This window comes from Nymphaea colorata, chromosome 14 (genome assembly GCF_008831285.2).
Source record: "Nymphaea colorata isolate Beijing-Zhang1983 chromosome 14, ASM883128v2, whole genome shotgun sequence".
Classification (NCBI taxonomy): Eukaryota; Viridiplantae; Streptophyta; class Magnoliopsida; order Nymphaeales; family Nymphaeaceae; genus Nymphaea; species Nymphaea colorata.
Window position 1 is genome coordinate 3,644,707 of NC_045151.1, and position 18,474 is coordinate 3,663,180.

Sequence of the window (18,474 nt, forward strand, 5' to 3'; positions counted from 1 at the left end):
AAGTCAGTTAATCATTATACAGTTGTATTACATAATGGAGACGGCCCATCAAGTTATGTTGAGTAGATAGCTCACAAACTTGAGACCAATTTGAAGTTTGATACCTAAGTACAGTAGTTAGTAGATTTAGAGATAGATACTGAACTCCCTTTGAGAAGCTAAACTGCCTCCTATGGGGGCCTAAATTCTACGGTGTCATGTGAATGAGACATTGGTTTGCATTTATATGTCGTGCAGATGGGTGTGAAACTGTTGTGGAACAATGAGACAATATGTTAACTTTTGGGGACTTTTAGATGGTAAAGTAGTTCTTTAAAATAGGGAGCTCATCCAATATCTACATTTCTCATGTTTTTCAAATGTAATCCTGTTTTCCTGAAATGCAACTTTCCTGTATGCCATCATTTTTTGCAATTGTTGCTGCATTACAGGGAGCAAGCACGTCTTTTATGCATAGATCCAGAAATGCTAATCTTTTCTGGAAGTGCCTAGGTTTCATATCTTTTCTCAAAAATTCTAGAAGTTCCAGTTACTTAGTTTTGTCAGAATATTGGAAGTTTTTGTAACAATAGTTAATGAAGGACCCAATGATCCTTTTCACCAGAATTTTTAACTTCTCGTCTGCTCAACACAGGATCAAATACTACAATAGTTGCCTTTTCCATACAGTCCATAAGTATTTTACTGCTCAAACTGGTGATCCATCAGGAAAAGGCACTGGAGGTGATTCCATTTACAAGTAAGGAAAAATAACTGAATTTCCGTTTACGTCTGGCTAATCTAGATGGGAAGATATCTCTGAATCATTTTAATATATATCAGGCTTTAGGACTCTGACCATTGAAAAACCATTGCAACTGACTCAGTACCAAAATTGACATGAGTAACCACTTGTAGGCATAGACAAAAAACTATATATGTTTATTGACGTGAAGTTGATTTCACGTCACCTAGCTGAAAGAAAACTTCTCTCTTTCGCATGGATTGGTTGGGTTTAGCTATATGTTTGATCATTCCACATTTGATCTGCATGGGAAACAAACGAGTGAAACAGGGGATATAGACAAACTATAAACAACTGGTCATCGACAGCAGGACCCAGACCTCTGGAATGCCACCATCAAGGCTGATGACGTCAAATTAAGATGAGCTCTGCAGCCTCTAGTACCCACCAGTCCACCAGCACTGCCACATTCATATAATAGATAAAGCAGGAGGTAAGACAGTTGAACTCTCTGCAGTGACATTGCACAAGGCATGTAAAAAATATTTCAAATGGTTGAGCAATTAACTAAAACCCATTACCTTTAATAGCTGGTTTATATATAAGTCAATCATCAAAGTGAGTTTTTCTTCATTTTCATTGAGCTGATACAATATCCACCTGAAAGGAATTAAGGATTTTAAAAGCTAAAATGCCACCTCAGAACGTGTACATCATCCTTAGAACAGGAAAAAAGAAGTATATAGAGAGAAAAAAGAGGAACACGACGAAATGAGGTGTCTCTGAGGTTTCGAAGTACATTGCCTGGACACCACTGCCTAAAGCGATTTGTTACACAGGAAGACAATAAAAGTGGAATTAGAACTAGAAATCTGAAGTAAATAACCACAACAGATCAACATAGCAGATTATTTTTGCAGATTAAAATCAGTTTTAGATTCCAGAAAAATTAAAAAACCAGAGGAGGAAACACTGCAAAAACTGTTACCTAAAAGCAGGCCATTAAGAATAAACTGCTCCACAGAGAAACGAGAACTTATGCCAATAAAAAGAGAGAAAAAAACGCAGAAAGTGACTAAAGCAGCTAACTATATAATGGATCAACAAACCCGAAACTAGGATGGCATCTGTGACGCAGTAAGCTCAGGATCCTGCTGACTTGCCGTAAAGCAACTAAATTTACCATCCACCAGAGCAAGTTGTGTCTCTTTAACTTCAGTCTGCTGCAAAGGCATCTAGCGGACTAGCACAACAGCATCAATCTTGACACAAATAATGGGCAGCCAACATCAAAAATAGTACCACAACCGGTCATATAACAAACTAAAAAAGGAACTAAGAGGATTTCCTGCCTACACGAAAATGAAACTCATGCTGCTCCTATCTATGTGAGAAGAAAAGTAATGACAGACCAACATTGCCATAAAATTTGCCTAAAACCAGAGGAAATTGAACCAATAGCATCACGTTAAAACCATAAAAAGAAATCGAGCAATAGACGTGTGGAATGAACTTGGCTTATGAAATCAGATAAGGACACTTTATTCAAAATGAAATCACATTGACGTCCAATTTTCGTTGATGTGGTTGATGTGATTTTGCACGTTTAGCTACAACATATTTTTTTCTTTTTCTGTTCTGCTTCCTGCAATTGCACTGCCTCCATATTCTTTTCACCTTCAGCTCCATCACCGTTTAGGTCTGTTATATTTTGCTATACTAATGTACTTTTAAATCCTATATAACGTGTGGTTAAAATTGACCTGCTTTTTTGTGTATCCAAAATTTTGGGCATGGGCAACCTCTACAAGGACACCTCAACTACCATCAGACTCACCACTCAGAAAGCATGATTTGTTAAGTGCTAGAACATAAAAATAATGGACATGTCACTATGCTTACAATTCCAAGAGGAATTTTTGTGCAGTCCAATATCACATATTCCTGCTAAATATTCATCCTGCCCATGAAGAGAATGACGACAGGAAAAGTTCTTTATCTGGGCAGAAGATGGTGCATTTGTCCTTTCGACAAAGCATTAAAACTTGAACATGGTCCATGGCCATCTAGAAAACCGACGTGCCAATGTTTCTTAATTTGTTTGTATAAGACTAAAGCTGAGGACAGGCATCCTTTCATAAGCCAAATAAGATGAAATTTTTCATTAAAAAGAGATGCACCATAAAAGCTTGTGCATGCATGGGAAACAAACGAGTGAAACAGGGGATTAGACAAACTATAAACAAGGAAAGGACAGTAGGACCCAGACGTCTGGAGTGCCACCATCAAGGCTGATGACGTCAAATTAAGAAGACCTCTGCAGCCTCTTGCACCCACCAGTCCACCAGCACAGCCACATTCATATAATAGGTAAACCAGGATGTAAGAAAATTGAACTCTCTGCAGTAACATTGCGCAAGGCATGTAAAAAATATGTCAAATGGTTGAGCAATTAACTAGAAACTATTAAATATGATTTGCACAGCCACCAATACTCCCCCAGTTTTTGTCCAGTTTTTCTTGTGTTTCTTCAACTGTTAAATATGATTTTATACCTTTCGTATTCCTGATCGATGTTAGGGAAGAATTATAAATAGTATAGCTAACATGTATGTTCTTTCTGTGATTTTCTTAAAGTCAAGCTTGTACTTTTCTTGTGTTTTTTCTTTTGAATGCTTAATCAAAACTGCTTCCCGGCAAACTCCATCAGCATTATCTGGTGTCTGCAGTACCCTTCCCAACTTCCATCTAGCCAATATTGGCATGCGATTGGTACTGGTAGCTAGTCATTATACCTGTGGAACCAGGCTTTTTTTTTTTTTTCCATTTGTCAAGTAATGGTGAAATTCCATGAAGCAAACAACACACCTACAGCTCTTTATTTGATCATAAAAGAATGATTTACAAAATGTGGGGAAAACCACAGGAGATACAACATGAGGACCTCTAGACAGAAATACTTCGGCAACCAAAACATATGCACACAAAAGAATGAGAAATGAATGTGAGACCCAAAAAATTTGAAAAAGGCACAGCCACCAAGAACTTGAGGATCTAACTGGTTTGACCATTATGCTTCAGGAGAAGAGGGGCGACAGGATGAGGGCACCTTCGAACGTGTCCATCTCCAAACTGTCAAGACCGTCATTCCAGCCGAATGAGGGTGGTGGCGATGAAAGGAGAGCGTCAATCGATGGCGGTGGAGGCAAGCTGGAGGAATCGAGAAAACTGCTGCAACTCACAGAACCATAGAAGCTTGAGTCCACCGACTGCTGTTCTTCCACCATCGATTGGCCAAGGGACGAGTCCGGAAGAGGTGTTTCTGCCTTGTCCTTGCTCTGCATCTGCAGCCCACCTCTTGCTCACCTTCTACCACGCAATTTGAAGATGATCCAAAATCGTAGCTGCCCGGATCAGAGAAACTTACGCCGGCACCATGCAGCGATTCCAACGATGCCCACAAGTCATTTCCGCCCACTGACTGTGGGAGGCCGGTGCCACTGTTCTGCTCTGAAATCGATTTTGAATCCACCACTGATGGTCTTGTCTTCAGTGGTTGCGAACGAGTAGTTGTGATGGTGCGGGATGGTGCTCGCAGTCCCACCTCTTGCTCACAGTGTTGCTGCATGATGGAGAGTAGTTGCCGGTGTCCATCATCTCCTTCTTGGTCGTCGGCAGGTGGAGGGTAGGAGAATGTAAAAGCATTTCCTGCTTCGCTGAAGCAGACAATGCCGATGGTTGCGCCTGTGAGACAGCAGAGCTCTTGGGCCTTCTTGAAAAGGCCCTTCCTTCTCTTGGAGAAGGTCACATGGCGCCTCCTTTGATCGGAGATGAATCCCATGCTAATCTTCCGCCTTCCCACCATCCTTCTTCTTCTTCTTCTTCTTCCGATTTCTCAAAGGCCGCCGGTTGAAGTGGGGAGAGAGAGAGGGGATTCTTGGTTTTCTGCTGTAATCCAACTTAGCGATCGCTCTTTCTAAACTGATGGTTTGCCCGCGTAAAGAAGAGAGGGAGTGCTTCCCTCTCTTTTTCTTCTCAACGGATACTTGACAACCGGCGTGGCAAAATTCTGTTTTAACGATTTTGAAATTATGGTGTCTTAGAGAGAACAGGGACACCGACAACAAATTCTTTCACAAGTTTTAATTTCAAATTTCTAAACTGATCACGGAAGAAGGTGAGTTTCTAAATATGGAGGAGATTTTTGGTGCTCTCCGCTAATACGTAATTGCTGTAAATCCCTGGCCCTAATTTTTTTCATTTTTTTTAATTTTACAAAATGTATTGGATACTTTAAATTGATTTAAAAATAAAAATATATAAATATATCATATCGAGTTTATATAGGATCAAAATTAACCTAGTGAAGCGCTCCCCTTAGTAACTTGCAAGTTGTTGTTTCCAGTTGCAAATTAAATTAAATGCTTGCTGTATTAAAAAAATGAATATCTTTTCCAAAAAATAATGTTTTTAGCCACCTCAATTTTGAACAGATTTCCCACATAATGCTCCACACTTGTATCTTGTTTGTTTTGCTTTTGTTTTGTTGGGACGCCCGCCAGCTTCCTACTTACAAAGTTCCCGAACCTTTAGATGAAGCAAGGCCATTTCCAATTGGCCAAGCTTTGCCACATAAATTCAGAACAAAAATGACATGAGTTCAGAGGATCAAGGGAAAAACTAAAAATGCTTAAAAACGCCATATTTGCGTATCAATTTTTTTGTAAGCATGAGATAAGAATTGTTACCAATAGTATTATTAGATCTGAAAAGAATATCACATAAATATTATTAAAATTATATTTTTGTCAAGTTGAATCAGTTCGACTTGATATCGATCCGGATTCAGGTCCATGTCCAACATGGCTCGAGCTCAATTTTCTGAGCTTTCAATCGCGTTTGCTTGTTGCAGCAAACAGAGTTATCTCGAGAAAGAAGTTCACACAAACGGTCGACGCGCTTCGTCTTCTCCTTCCTCGCGTCACTTGGCGCTCCTGTCCAGGGCGAAGAGAAAAACTACTGTTGGTCGGGCTGATCAAACTGAAATTCAAAAAAAAAAAAAAACTGCAAAATAACCTGGCTTGTTAAAGAAAAACACTGGCATTTTTTTCGCATTTTTTATTACTGGATTCTTATTTTAGTATTTTACTCATTTTACTTTTAGATATGTTTTTTGAAATTTGCTGAGATTTTACCTAGACTTTATACTTTACTATACTTGAGAAAAACCTCCCTGTATAATGTTATTTATGACAATGGATAAACCTGTTCATGTTAGTGAAATTGCTTGTTTAGATAGAAGCAAACAGATAAGTATTTCAAATGATCAAACTATGAATTGGTTTTACCAAATTATTCATTACAAAAAACGCCCTCCATTTCTTGGAGGAGCATGAAAATTCTGTTTCTGGGATAAGGGCTACCAGTGATTTATGTCTGTGGGTTTGGCAAACCCGTACTGTGTTTGGGTCCAGTTTTGCAATTCCATTATGAGCTTTATGGACCTGAAAGTAGACCTTTCTGCAAGTCAGATGCAGCAAGAAGCATAATAGCATGCATGTTTTAGTTATATCAAGAATCCTGCACGTAGTGTTCGGTTGTATGTCAAAGTCAGTTAATCGTTATGGTACAGTTGTATTAGATAACAGAGAAGGCCCATCAAGTCATGTTGAGTAGATAGCTCACCAACCTTAGATCAATTTGAAGTTCGGCACCTAAGTCGGATACTAGATTTAGAGATAGATACTGAACTCCCTTTGAGAAGCTAAACTGCCTCCTATGGGGCCCTAAATTCTATGGTGTCATGTGAATGAGTCATTGGTTTGCATTTATATGTCGTGCAGATGGGTGTGAAACTGTTGTGGAACAATGAGACAATATGTTAACTTTTGGGTATTTTTACATGGTAAAGTAGTTCTTTGCAATATGGTGCCCATCCAATATCTACATTTCTCATGTCTTTTAAATGCAATCATGTTTTCCTGAAATGCATGCCATCATTTTTTGCAATTACTGCTGCATGACAGGGTGCAAGCACGTCTACAATGGTTGTCTTTTCCATACAGTCCAAAAGGATTTTACTACTCAAACTGGTGATCCATAAGGAAAAGGCACTGGAGGTGATTCCATTTACAATTAAGGAAAAATATCTGAATTTACGTTAAGTCTGGCTAATCTGGAAGGGTAGATATCTCTGAATCATTTTAATATGTATCAGGCTTTTGGAATCTGACAATTGAAAAACCATTGCAACTGGCTCATTTGCACTATCGATATTTGTTGGTGTTCATATTTTAAAACCATATGTGATTGTAAATTCAATCTTACATACTAAAGAGTGTCTCAGACCACTTAAATCAGGGATAAAAGCCAGACCATCCTTTTAAAATATCTTAAATAAAATGTGAACATTGCTAACCTAATTGTAACTACTAATTTAGTACAAACCATGCTTTAATTCTAGTGGCTGTTCCACGCTTGCAACTATGTAACATATGTTGTAGCGGATGCACATTGGACAAGTGATCCAAATTAGAGGTGATCTGTCTCTGCAGGAATTTTTCTTTGTAGGGGTAGAACCATGCTTTCATAATTTTAACCGGGGCCGAAATAAAATTTTTCATATTTTTAGTATAGGTTAAACTAAAATTTATAAAATTTACATGTAAATTGTTTGAAATTTTAAAAATTTGAGGGGGTGAAAACATTTCTATCTTGTTTTGGATAGTTCATGTTAGACCCAATCCCTGGTATGTTTAAAGTGTTTTAAAGGGTAGTGCTGCACACAAGCAGAGTCGAGCAAGCTCAAGCTCGACTCGACCTAACAAAATCGAGCTCAAACTTGATTCGTTTAACCCATTTAACTCGTTTAGGCATTAGCTCGTTGAGCGTTAACTCGTGTAAGCATTAACTCGTGTAAACGTTAATTTGTTTGACTCATGTATTAACTCATATAACTTGTGAACCGGTTTTCACAATATTACAGAGGGTATCAGTTTGCAAGTCGAGTCGAATATAAACGAGTCGAGTTCCTGAAACTCGAACTCAATTCATTTATAGTTTCAAGCATCTTTGTAAGCTCGAACTCAGCTCGTTTATAAACGAGTCGAGCACGAGCCGAGTTTTTTCAAACGAGTTCGAGTCGAGTTCGAGTTGGCTTGGCTCATTGTGCAGGCCTATTAAAGGGTTAGGAATGTACGACGAGCATGCTCAGCCAGCTCAAGTCACGTATTGCTCGGCTCGAGCTTGAATTGAGCTTTATGAGGCAAACTCAAAGCTGAACTTGGTAACCCAAGTCCGAGCTCGAGCGCGGTAAACCGAGTCTAAGCTCAATTTTGACTAGTTTAAGCTTGCGCCACTTTATTCATTTTTTCTTCAAATGAAAATGGAAACTATAAAAATTGTGTTAAAATTCATAAAAATTACCAACACACCCCTAAACATTAACAAACAAGAATGATACTGCTGAGTTGAGCTTAAATGAGTCAGGCTCATGTCATTGAACTGGCTCAACTTGTTGTACATCCCTACATAAGACCGTGTACATACGCAGTGGCAGGTCTGTTATATTGTGTATATAATTGTGTGCATCCAAAATTCTGATCATAGGCAACCTCTGCAAGGACACTTCAACAACCATCGACTCACCACTCAAGGAGCGTGAAGTTTAATGGGCGACATGAGCTTTGAAGCCTGGGATGAAAAGCTTTTTCTCTCTTGTATTCATTCTCCTCTACCAGACTCACTCTACCATCACCAACCACCTTAGCTGCCACTGCCACACTCTCAGCCTCATTGTTAAATCCAAAATCCTGGGCAACCTTTTTTCCCAAACGATGCATGGCTTGTTAAGTGCTAAAACACAAAAATAATGGACATGCCATTATGCTTACAATTCCGAGAGGAAATTTTGTGCAGTTCAATATCACATACTTCCTGCTAAATATTCATTCTACCCATGAAGAGAATGACGACAGGAAAAGTTCTTTATCTGGGCAGAAGATCGTGCATTTGTCCTTTTGACAAAACATTAAAACTTGAATATGGTCCACATGCAAACTAAGTCAAGATCCAACTGGATAGATGGGAAGATCAAATACTTTCAAAGACGAAGGTTTAATAGAGTTCCCAGTCAAGACTAGAACAGCAAAGGTCTTTAACCACAGCCAGAACCGCGGTTATATATTTCAAACCACATACTCATGGCTAAAAATGATACGAGTTCTGGATGTGGCAACTGTGGCTAAAACGTTTTAAGACACGGTGCACAGAGAGAGAGAGAGAGAGAGAGAGAAAAAGAGAAAGAGAGATAGAGAGCATTCCTTCACAAATGCAATAATTTTTGTTTAACTCAAATACTGTTGACACAGTAAAAATTACATCCACAACTATTTTTCTAGTCAATATTGATCACTATCAACTGGTCTTGACAAACTTAATGGATTCTCCCTCAACCTCTGCACCTGCAGCCAATGGAACTATCCAGTTCTTCTCATGTGTCTTTCGACTTTGAAATCCCTCAGATTGGCCTATTCTTAATCGAGGGGAAGCTGCTCAACCTAACGAAAGCAAATTGGTATTGAAGATGCTAGCCTGGGTACGCATGTAGAGGTGGACACAAATCTGAAAAGTTTGACTGATTTGAATGAGGATAAAGTGAACCCATCAACTGCAACTTTGAAGCTCCCTTCTGGCAACCACATATGCCTGGTCAATGAAACAAGATACCTTGGTAGTATTTAGAACCATAAAAAAGTATGAAATTTCAATAGAAATCTAATGTCATTTCCATGGTTTCTTTGTGTTTCTAAAATCATAGATTCTGTATGTGTCTGAGGGAATCATTTATAGATACAAAAACTTACTGTTGTTCTAGTGGAACCAGTTTTCCTGGCTGTGGCTATGTTTCAAACATTGTCTCAAAGAAAATAAGACAATGGGAAAAGTATATCAGTTCTAACATAATTACGAGAAAAACGAAAGGCCTTGTCTGGCAAAATTATTTGGAAGAAGCTTACCATCCTTTTAAGGTTGAAGTATGCTATGTTATCACAGCATGGAATGCTTCTATTGATGGTCTGCAAAGTATGCAAGGGCATCTCCTTTTAGTCGATTCAGTGGCTCTCAAGTGTTGAAGGATTGTCTGAATCAATTCCGGTTTTGCCACTTTCAAAGACGAAGGACCTGGTCGAAACAACCTGATTTTCAAAGGGATCTAGTGCTTCAAAGCATATGATTCTGTCACATAGATAGCCCAAAGTCTGCACACATAAAATGGAGAAAGAAAGAAAAACTGATTCAAATCAATAAAATTAAAGATCTAAATTTACCAATGACTTCAAACATGTTTTCATCTTATTATGGTTCATCCCAAAAATAGAAAACTTTGGACAGTCGTCTGATAATGCATTTAAGGCCCCTTGAAATGTCTGACACAATTTTACTTTCCTTCTCCATCATCTAAGTGATTCCTCACCTTTTTCCCGAAATTTCAGCAGACTTTATTATGTTCATCTTCATCGTGATTCAGATAGGTGGGATTCCACAAGAAAAACCCACTTTCTAGTGACCATTTCATTCAGCCCATGCCCTAGACATGATTACAAATTACAGAAGAAAACAGGAAGAGAAAAAGCTTCCATACCCTAAGAACAGCCATTGTTTTGCCATACTCCTTCTATAGTTCTATGCATGTACTTGCTACTTCTCTCTTTTATGTGAAGATGTTCCATCATGTACTCAATGGTGGAGCCATAAAATTTTGGGTGAGGGGCACAAATTCAAAAACTCTCATTCTTTTAAGGGAACTAGCACTTAGAAATGAGCAAATACATGACAACACCAATTTTGAAATAAATAAACTTGAAGGGCTAGTATGGAGAACAACCCACACCTGCCTACATGTGGCCCTGATACTGGATCAGCATGTACTCTGCAATGACAATTTTTTCACATTTCATATGCTGAATTAGGAAAAGAACAAATGAATCTTAACTTCATGGTCTACCACAGAAAACCGGTTGTTTTAGAAGTAGTATAAAACAAAGGACTCACAAAAAGAAGTAAATGTCTATTTCTATTTTTACAGAACTATCAATTATATATGGGTCTAAACATTCAGATAACTCTGGCCCACATAGTGAACACACATGAAGGTAAAAAGAGATTAGCTTCTATTATTCTTCTTCATAATAATTTTAGGCCTGCATTAATGGACTAGAGTATATCATACCGTCATCCATCTCTATATCAGAGAGAACATTATTTCAAAAAATGAGAACACCAAAAGATCTTCTACTTCGATCTTTAGCTCCTAACAACGAAAATAACAAAGAGATTTTCCTTTTCATGAACCAAGAAATTTTTGCATATCATGTGGCTTCAAAAGATAAAGTACCTTGCATGGCCTCACAAAAATGTGTACATGGAATCACTTCTTACGATATTTTGGGATTTTGAAATACCAAGAGAAGTTGCTAAAGGGCTGCGACCCTTCTTTTTTTTCACAAGAACATGGCCACCTAGAAAACTGACTTGCCAGTGTTTCTTAATTTGTTTGTATAAGACTAAAGCTGATTCATTTCATAAGCCAAATAAGATGAAATTTTGCATGAAAAAGAGATGCAACATAAAAGCCTGTGCATGCATGGAAAACAAGTAGAGTGAAACAGGGAATATAGAGATCCTTTTGAGGAGACAAGTAAAAGCTGACAACATATAGAGAAATGGTCATGAACAGCAGGACACAGACCTCTGGAGTGCCACCATCAAGGACGATGACGTCAAATTAAGATGAGCTCCCCTCTTGCACCCACCAGTCCACCAGCACTGCCACATTCATATAATAGGTAAAGCAAGAGATAAGAAAATTGAACTCTCTGCAGTAAAATTGCACAAGGCAAGTAAAAAATATTTCAAATGGTTGAGCAGTTAACTAAAACCCATTACCTTTAATAGCAGGTTTATATATAAGTCAATCATCAAAGTGAGTTTTTCTTCATTTTCATTGAGCTGATACAATATCCACCTGAAAGGAATTAAGGATTTTAAAAGCTAAAATGCCACCTCAGAACGTGTACGTCATCCTTAGAACAGGAAAAAAGTAGTATATAGAGAGAAAAAAGAGGAACACGACAAAATGAGGTGTCTCTGAGGTTTCGAAGTACATTGCCTGGACACCACTGCCTAAAGCGATTTGTTACACAGGAAGACAATAAAAGTGGAATTAGAACTAGAAATCCAAAGTAAATAATCACAGCAGATCAACATAACAGGTTCTTAAACTTCGCATAGTAGAATCAGTCTAGATCCAAGATCATTTCAAAAAACCAGGGAACAAAACACTGCAAAAATTGTTACCTATAAGCAGGTCATTAAGAATAAACTCTTCGACAAAGAAACGAGTACTTATGCCAATAAAAAGAGAGAAAAAATCCGAAAGTGACTGAAGCAACTAACTACATTATGGATCAACAAACTCGAAACCAGGATAGCATATGGTTATTTCACTCAATTACTTATGATTTTATACCTTTCATATTCTTGATGGATGTTATCAAAGAATTATCAATAGTATAGCTAATTATGCATGTTCTTTCTGTGATTTTCTTAGAGTCAACGTGTACTTTTCTTGTGCTTTAGTTTTTTGAATGCTTAATCGCAACTGCTTCCCTTGCAAGCTCCATCAGCATTATCTAGTGTCTGCAGTACCCTTCCCACCCACCATCTGTGCCAGATTTATATAACAGGTAAAGCAGGAGGCAAGAAAATTGAACTCTCTACAGTACCAGTGTACATGGCATGTAAGAACATTTTAAATGGCTAAGCAATTACTTAGAAGCTACTGTCCTGAATAGCAAGTTTTTATTTAAATCAAACACAAAAGTACCTTTTTCTTCATTTTCATTCGGATGATATAGCATCCACTGAAAAGAATTAGGGCTGTTAAAAGTAAAAATGCCACCTTAAAAGTTGTACATCATTGTTAGAACAGGAAGAAGAAGTGTACAAGGGATATGAAAGAGGAACAAGACAAGATGAGGTGCCTCTGAGCAATGTTATCCGTATCGTACGATACGAATGTGTATCGTACAATACGTATCGTCCGTATCAACAAAAACGATACGATACGAGTTATACGCACGACGACCCCTTTTTTGCGTCTTTTTTTTTTAAAACCTACGCTCCTCTCTCTCTCTTCTATTGTTTCTAAACACTGCAAGAGACGTGGCAGGGAGATATTTTCTCCATTTGCATCAAGATTTGCCGGTGAAGAAGCTCTTTATTTCTTGTTGTGGGGAGTCTCGGGACGGTGGGAAGCTTGGAGAAAGAGGGTTTTTTGCTAAAAAATAACTCATTTTTGTCGTTGAATCGTTCATTTCTCTTATTTCCTACATTTATTTGTATGTTTTTACTTGTTTTGTGAAGATATAATGTCGTATCCTGCATGGCAGTGGTGTACAAGGGTGAATCCCAAAGATAGGTTAAGAGTTAAGTGAAATTATTGTAAGCAAATCATATCAGGATTTTTCTTGATTTTTTCTGATTTTTACTTGTTTTTTCGGATTTCGTTTTGAAATTATTATGATTTTTTGGAATTTTTTATGATTTTTTAATATTTTTTAAAAATTAAAAAATTAATTTTACGATACGTTATGATACATTTACGATACGTTACGATGCGGCATATAGGTCGGCCCGACCGATACGCGATACGCTACTCCAGTGATAACATTGCCTCTGAGGTTCCGAAGTATGTTGTCTGGACACGATTGCCTAAAGCAATTTGTTACAAAGGAAGAGAGTAAAAATGAAATTAGAGCTACATATCTAAAAGAAAATAACAACAGCAGGTTAACATAATAGTGCTTAATCTTTGAAGCATAGAATCGGTTTTAGATCCACGAAAATTTCAAAAACCAGAAAATGAAATACCGCAAAAACTGTAACATACAAGAAAGTCAATAAGAATAAAGCGTTCTAGTCATGAATTGAGCCCGATTTGGCTCAACTTGTTGTGCATCCCTACATAGGACCGTGTAGATGCACTGTGGCAGGTCTGTTATATTTTGCTATACTAATGTACTTTTAAATCCTATATAACGTGTGGTTAAAATTGACCTGATTTTCTGTGTATCCAAAATTTTGGGCATGGGCAACCTCTACAAGGACACCTCAACTGCCACCAGGCTCACCACTCAGAGAGCATGATTTGTTAAGTGCTAGAACATAAAATAATGGACATGTCATTATGCTTACAATTCCAAGAGGAAATTTTGTGCAGTTCAATATCACATACTTCCTGGTAAATATTCATTCTGCCCATGAAGAGAATGACGACAGGAAAAGTTCTTTATCTGGGTAGAAGATGGTGCATTTGTCCTTTTGACAACGCATTAAAATTTGAACATGGTCCATGGCCATCTAGAAAACCGACTTGCCAATGTTTCTTAATTTGTTTGTGTAAGACTAAAGCTGAGGACAGGCATCCTTTCATAAGCCAAATAAGATGAAATTTTTCATTAAAAGAAATGCGCCATAAAAGCTTGTGCATGCATGGGAAACAAACGAGTGAAACAGGGGATTAGACAAACTATAAACAACTGGTCATGGACAGCAGGACCCAGACGTCTGGAGTGCCACCATCAAGGCTGATGACGTCAAATTAAGATGACCTCTGCAGCCTCTTGCTCCCACAAGTCCACCAGCACTGCCACATTTATATAATAGGTAAACCAGGATGTAAGAAAATTGAACTCTCTGCAGTAACATTGCACAAGGCATGTAAAAAACATTTCAAATGGTTGAGCAATTAACTAAAAATTATTACCTTGAATAGTAGGTTTATATATAAGTCAATAATCAAAGTGAGTTTCTTTCCATTTTCATTGAGCTGATACAATATCCACCTGAAAGGAATTAGGGCTTTTAAAAGTAAAAGTGCCACCTCAAAACATGTACATCATCCTTAGAACAGGAAAAAAGAAGTATATAGAGAGAAAAAAAAGGAACACAGACAAAATGAGGTGTCTCTGAGGTTCCAAAGTACATTGCCTGCACAACACTGTATAAAGCAATTTGTTACACAGGAAGGCAATAAAAGCGGAATTAGAACTAGAAATCTAAAGTAAACAACCACAGCAGATCAACATAGCTGTTTTATGCGCTTCAAAGAATAGGTTAACCAAAAATTGAAAAAAAAACTGCAAAAAAACCAGCCTTGTTAAAGAAAAACACATTTTAAACACATTTTCTCGCATTTTCTGGTGTTTTTTCACATTTTTATAACTGGATTCTTATTTTCGTACTTTACTCATTTTACTTTTAGATTTGTTTTCCAAATTTTTGAAATTTGCTGAGATTTTCCCAGACTTTAAACTTTACCATACCTGAGAAAAACCTCACTGTATAATGATATTTATGACCATGCATAGACTTGTTGATGTTAGTGAAATTGCTTCTTTAGGAACAGGCAAACACATAAGCATTTCAAATGATCAAAGTATAAATTGTTTTTACCAAATTATGCATTAGAAAAAAGGCCCTTCATTCCTTGGAGCATGAAAATTCTGTTTCTGGGATAAGGGCTACCAGTCATTAGAATGCATTTACATGTCGTGCAGATGGGTGTGAAACCGTTGTGGAACAATGAGGCAATATGTTAACTTTTGGGGACTGTTAGATGGTAAAGTAGTTCTTTAAAATATGGAACTCATCCAATATCTACATTTCTCATGTTTTTTAAATGTAATCCTGTTTTCCTGAAATGCAATTTTCCTGTATGCCATCATTTTTTGCAATTGTTGCTGCATTACAGGGAGCAAGCACGTCTTTTATGCATAGATCCAGAAATGCTAATCTTTTATGGAAGTGCCTAGGTTTCATATCTGTTCTCAAAAATTCTAGAAGTTCCAGTTACTTAGTTTTGTCAGAATATTGGAAGTTTTTGTAACAATAGTTAATGAAGGACCCAATGATCCTTTTCACCAGAATTTTTAACTTCTCGTCTGCTCAACACAGGATCAAATACTACAATAGTTGCCTTTTCCATACAGTCCATAAGTATTTTACTGCTCAAACTGGTGATCCATCAGAAAAGGCACTGGAGGTGATTCCATTTACAAGTAAGGAAAAATAACTGAATTTTCGTTTACGTCTGGCTAATCTAGATGGGAAGATATCTCTGAATCATTTTAATATATATCAGGCTTTTGGACTCTGACCATTGAAAAACCATTGCAACTGACTCAGTACCAAAATTGACATGAGTAACCACTTGTAGGCATAGACTAAAAACTATATATGTTTATTGACGTGAAGTTGATTTCACGTCACCTAGCTGAAAGAAAACTTCTCTTTCGCATGGATTGGTTGGGTTTAGCTATATGTTTGATCATTCCACATTTGATCTGCATGGGAAACAAACGAGTGAAACAGGGGATATAGACAAACTATAAACAACTGGTAATGGACAGCAGGACCCAGACCTCTGGAATGCCACCATCAAGGCTGATGACGTCAAATTAAGATGAGCTCTGCAGCCTCTAGCACCCACCAGTCCACCAGCACTGCCACATTCATATAATAGATAAAGCAGGAGGTAAGACAATTGAACTCTCTGCAGTGACATTGCACAAGGCATGTAAAAAATATTTCAAATGGTTGAGCAATTAACTAAACCCATTACCTTTAATAGCAGGTTTATATATAAGTCAATCATCAAAGTGAGTTTTTCTTCATTTTCATTGAGCTGATACAATATCCACCTGAAAGGAATTAAGGATTTTAAAAGCTAAAATGCCACCTCAGAACGTGTACATCATCCTTAGAACAGGAAAAAAGAAGTATATAGAGAGAAAAAAGAGGAACACGACAAAATGAGGTGTCTCTGAGGTTTCGAAGTACATTGCCTGGACACCACTGCCTAAAGCGATTTGTTACACAGGAAGGCAATAAAAGTGGAATTAGAACTAGAATCTAAAGTAAATAACCACAACAGATCAACGTAGCAGATTAATTTTGCAGATTAGAATCAGTTCTTGATCCAAGAAAATTTCAAAAACCAGAGGAGGAATCACTGCAAAAACTGTTACCTAAAAGCAGGCCATTAGAATAAACTGCTCCACAGAGAAACAAGCGCTTATGCCAATAAAAAGAAAGAAAAAAAAGGCAGAAAGTGACTGAAGCAGCAAACTATATTATGGATCAACAAACACGAAACTAGGATGGCATCTGTGATGCAGTAAGCTCAGGATCCTGCTGATTTGCCGTAAAGCGACTAAATTTACCATCCACCAGAGCAACTTCTGTCTTTTGAACTTCAATCTGCTGCAAAGGCATCTAGCGGACTAGCACAACAGCATCAATCTTGACACAAATAATGGGCAGCCAACATCAAAAATAGTACCACAACCGGTCATATAACAAACTAAAAAGGAACTAAGAGGATTTCCTACCTACACGAAAATGAAACTCATGCTGCTCCTATCCATGTGCGAAGAAAAGTAATGACAGACCAACATTGCCATAAAATTTGCCTAAAACCAGAGGAAATTGAACCAGTTGCATCACGTTAAAACCATAAAAAGAATCGAGCAATTGACGTGTGGAATGAACTTGGCTTATGAAATCAGATAAGGACACTTTATTCAAAATGAATCACATTGACGTCCAATTTTCGTTGATGTGGTTGATGTGATTTTGCACGTTTAGCTACACATATTTTTTTCTTTTTCTGTTCTGTTTCTGCAATTGCACTGCCTCTATATTCTTTTCACCTTTTGCACTACCTCCAATACTCTGCCTTTTTTTTTCAGTTTTTCTTCTGTTTCTTCTACTGGTAAATATGGTTAGTTCATCTCAATTACTTATGATTTTTATAGTTTCTTTTATAACTTTCGTATTCCTGATCGATGTTAGGAAAGAATTATAAATAGTATAGCTAACATGTATGTTCTTTCTGTGATTTCTTAAAGTCAAGCGTGTCCTTTCTTGTCTTTTTTTTTTTTGAATGCTTAATCAAAACTGATTCCCGGCAAACTCCATCAGCATTATGTGGTGTCTGCAGTACCTTCCCAACTTCCATCTAGCCAATATTGGCATGCTATTGGTACAGGTAGCTAGTCCTTATACCTGTGGAACCAGGCTTTTTTTTCATTTGTCAAGTAATGGTGAATTCCATGAACCAAACAACACACCTACAGCTCTTTATTTGATCATAAAAGAATGATTTACAAAATGTGGGGAAACCACAGGAGATACAACATGAGGACCTCTAGACAGAAATACTGCGGCAACCAAAACATATGCACACTAAAGAATGAGAAATGAATGTGAGACCCAAAAATTTGAAAAAGGCACAGCCACCAAGAACTTGAGGAACTAACTGGTTTGACCATTATGCTTCAGGAGAAGAGGGGCGACAGGATGAGGGCACCTTCGAACGCGTCCATCTCCAAACTGTCAAGACCGTCGTTCCAGCTGAATGAGGGTGGTGGCGATGAAAGGAGAGCGTCAATTGATGGCGAGGGCGGTGGAGGCAAGCTGGATGAATCGAAAAAACTGCTGCAACTCCCAGAACCATAGAGGCTTGAGTGCACCGACTGCTGTTCTTCCACCATCGATTGGCCAAGGGACGAGTCCGGAAATCAGGTCTGCATCAATCTCGACACAAGTAATGAGGTCAACCAAGCAGATCAACATAGCTATTTTATGCGCTTCAAAAAATAGGTCACCCAAAATTCGAAAAAAGA

At 37.8% G+C, this 18,474-nt stretch overlaps 2 protein-coding genes across 12 annotated transcripts in view; both read right to left on the reverse strand.

Moving 5' to 3' along the window:
* Nucleotides 1–1,857: 1,857 nt before the first annotated feature.
* LOC116267656 (protein MADS AFFECTING FLOWERING 5-like) lies at nucleotides 1,858–4,747 on the reverse strand. The gene is made up of 2 exons (XM_050075299.1): nucleotides 3,834–4,747; nucleotides 1,858–1,986 (listed from the first exon to the last, which is right to left on the reverse strand). The coding sequence occupies exon 1, from the start codon at nucleotides 4,587–4,589 to the stop codon at nucleotides 3,963–3,965; it is 627 nt and encodes a 208-aa protein (XP_049931256.1). The 5' UTR covers nucleotides 4,590–4,747; the 3' UTR covers nucleotides 1,858–1,986; nucleotides 3,834–3,962.
* A 4,367-nt stretch (nucleotides 4,748–9,114) lies between these two features.
* The window catches only part of LOC116267705 (uncharacterized), a 34,589-nt gene continuing 25,229 nt past the window's right edge, over nucleotides 9,115–18,474 (reverse strand). For 4 of the 11 annotated variants that reach the window (XR_007572109.1, XR_007572112.1, XR_007572110.1 and 1 more), the window contains 2 exons: nucleotides 9,742–9,984; nucleotides 9,115–9,430 (listed from right to left, as the gene is read on the reverse strand). The gene's annotated coding sequence lies outside the window, so the exon portion shown is untranslated. Of the gene's footprint in view, nucleotides 9,431–9,741; nucleotides 9,985–10,616; nucleotides 10,656–11,474; nucleotides 11,552–16,309; nucleotides 16,341–18,069; nucleotides 18,376–18,474 lie in introns of those variants that run through there. The other 7 variants (XR_007572107.1, XR_007572108.1, XM_050075291.1 and 4 more) reach the window with 5 other exon arrangements.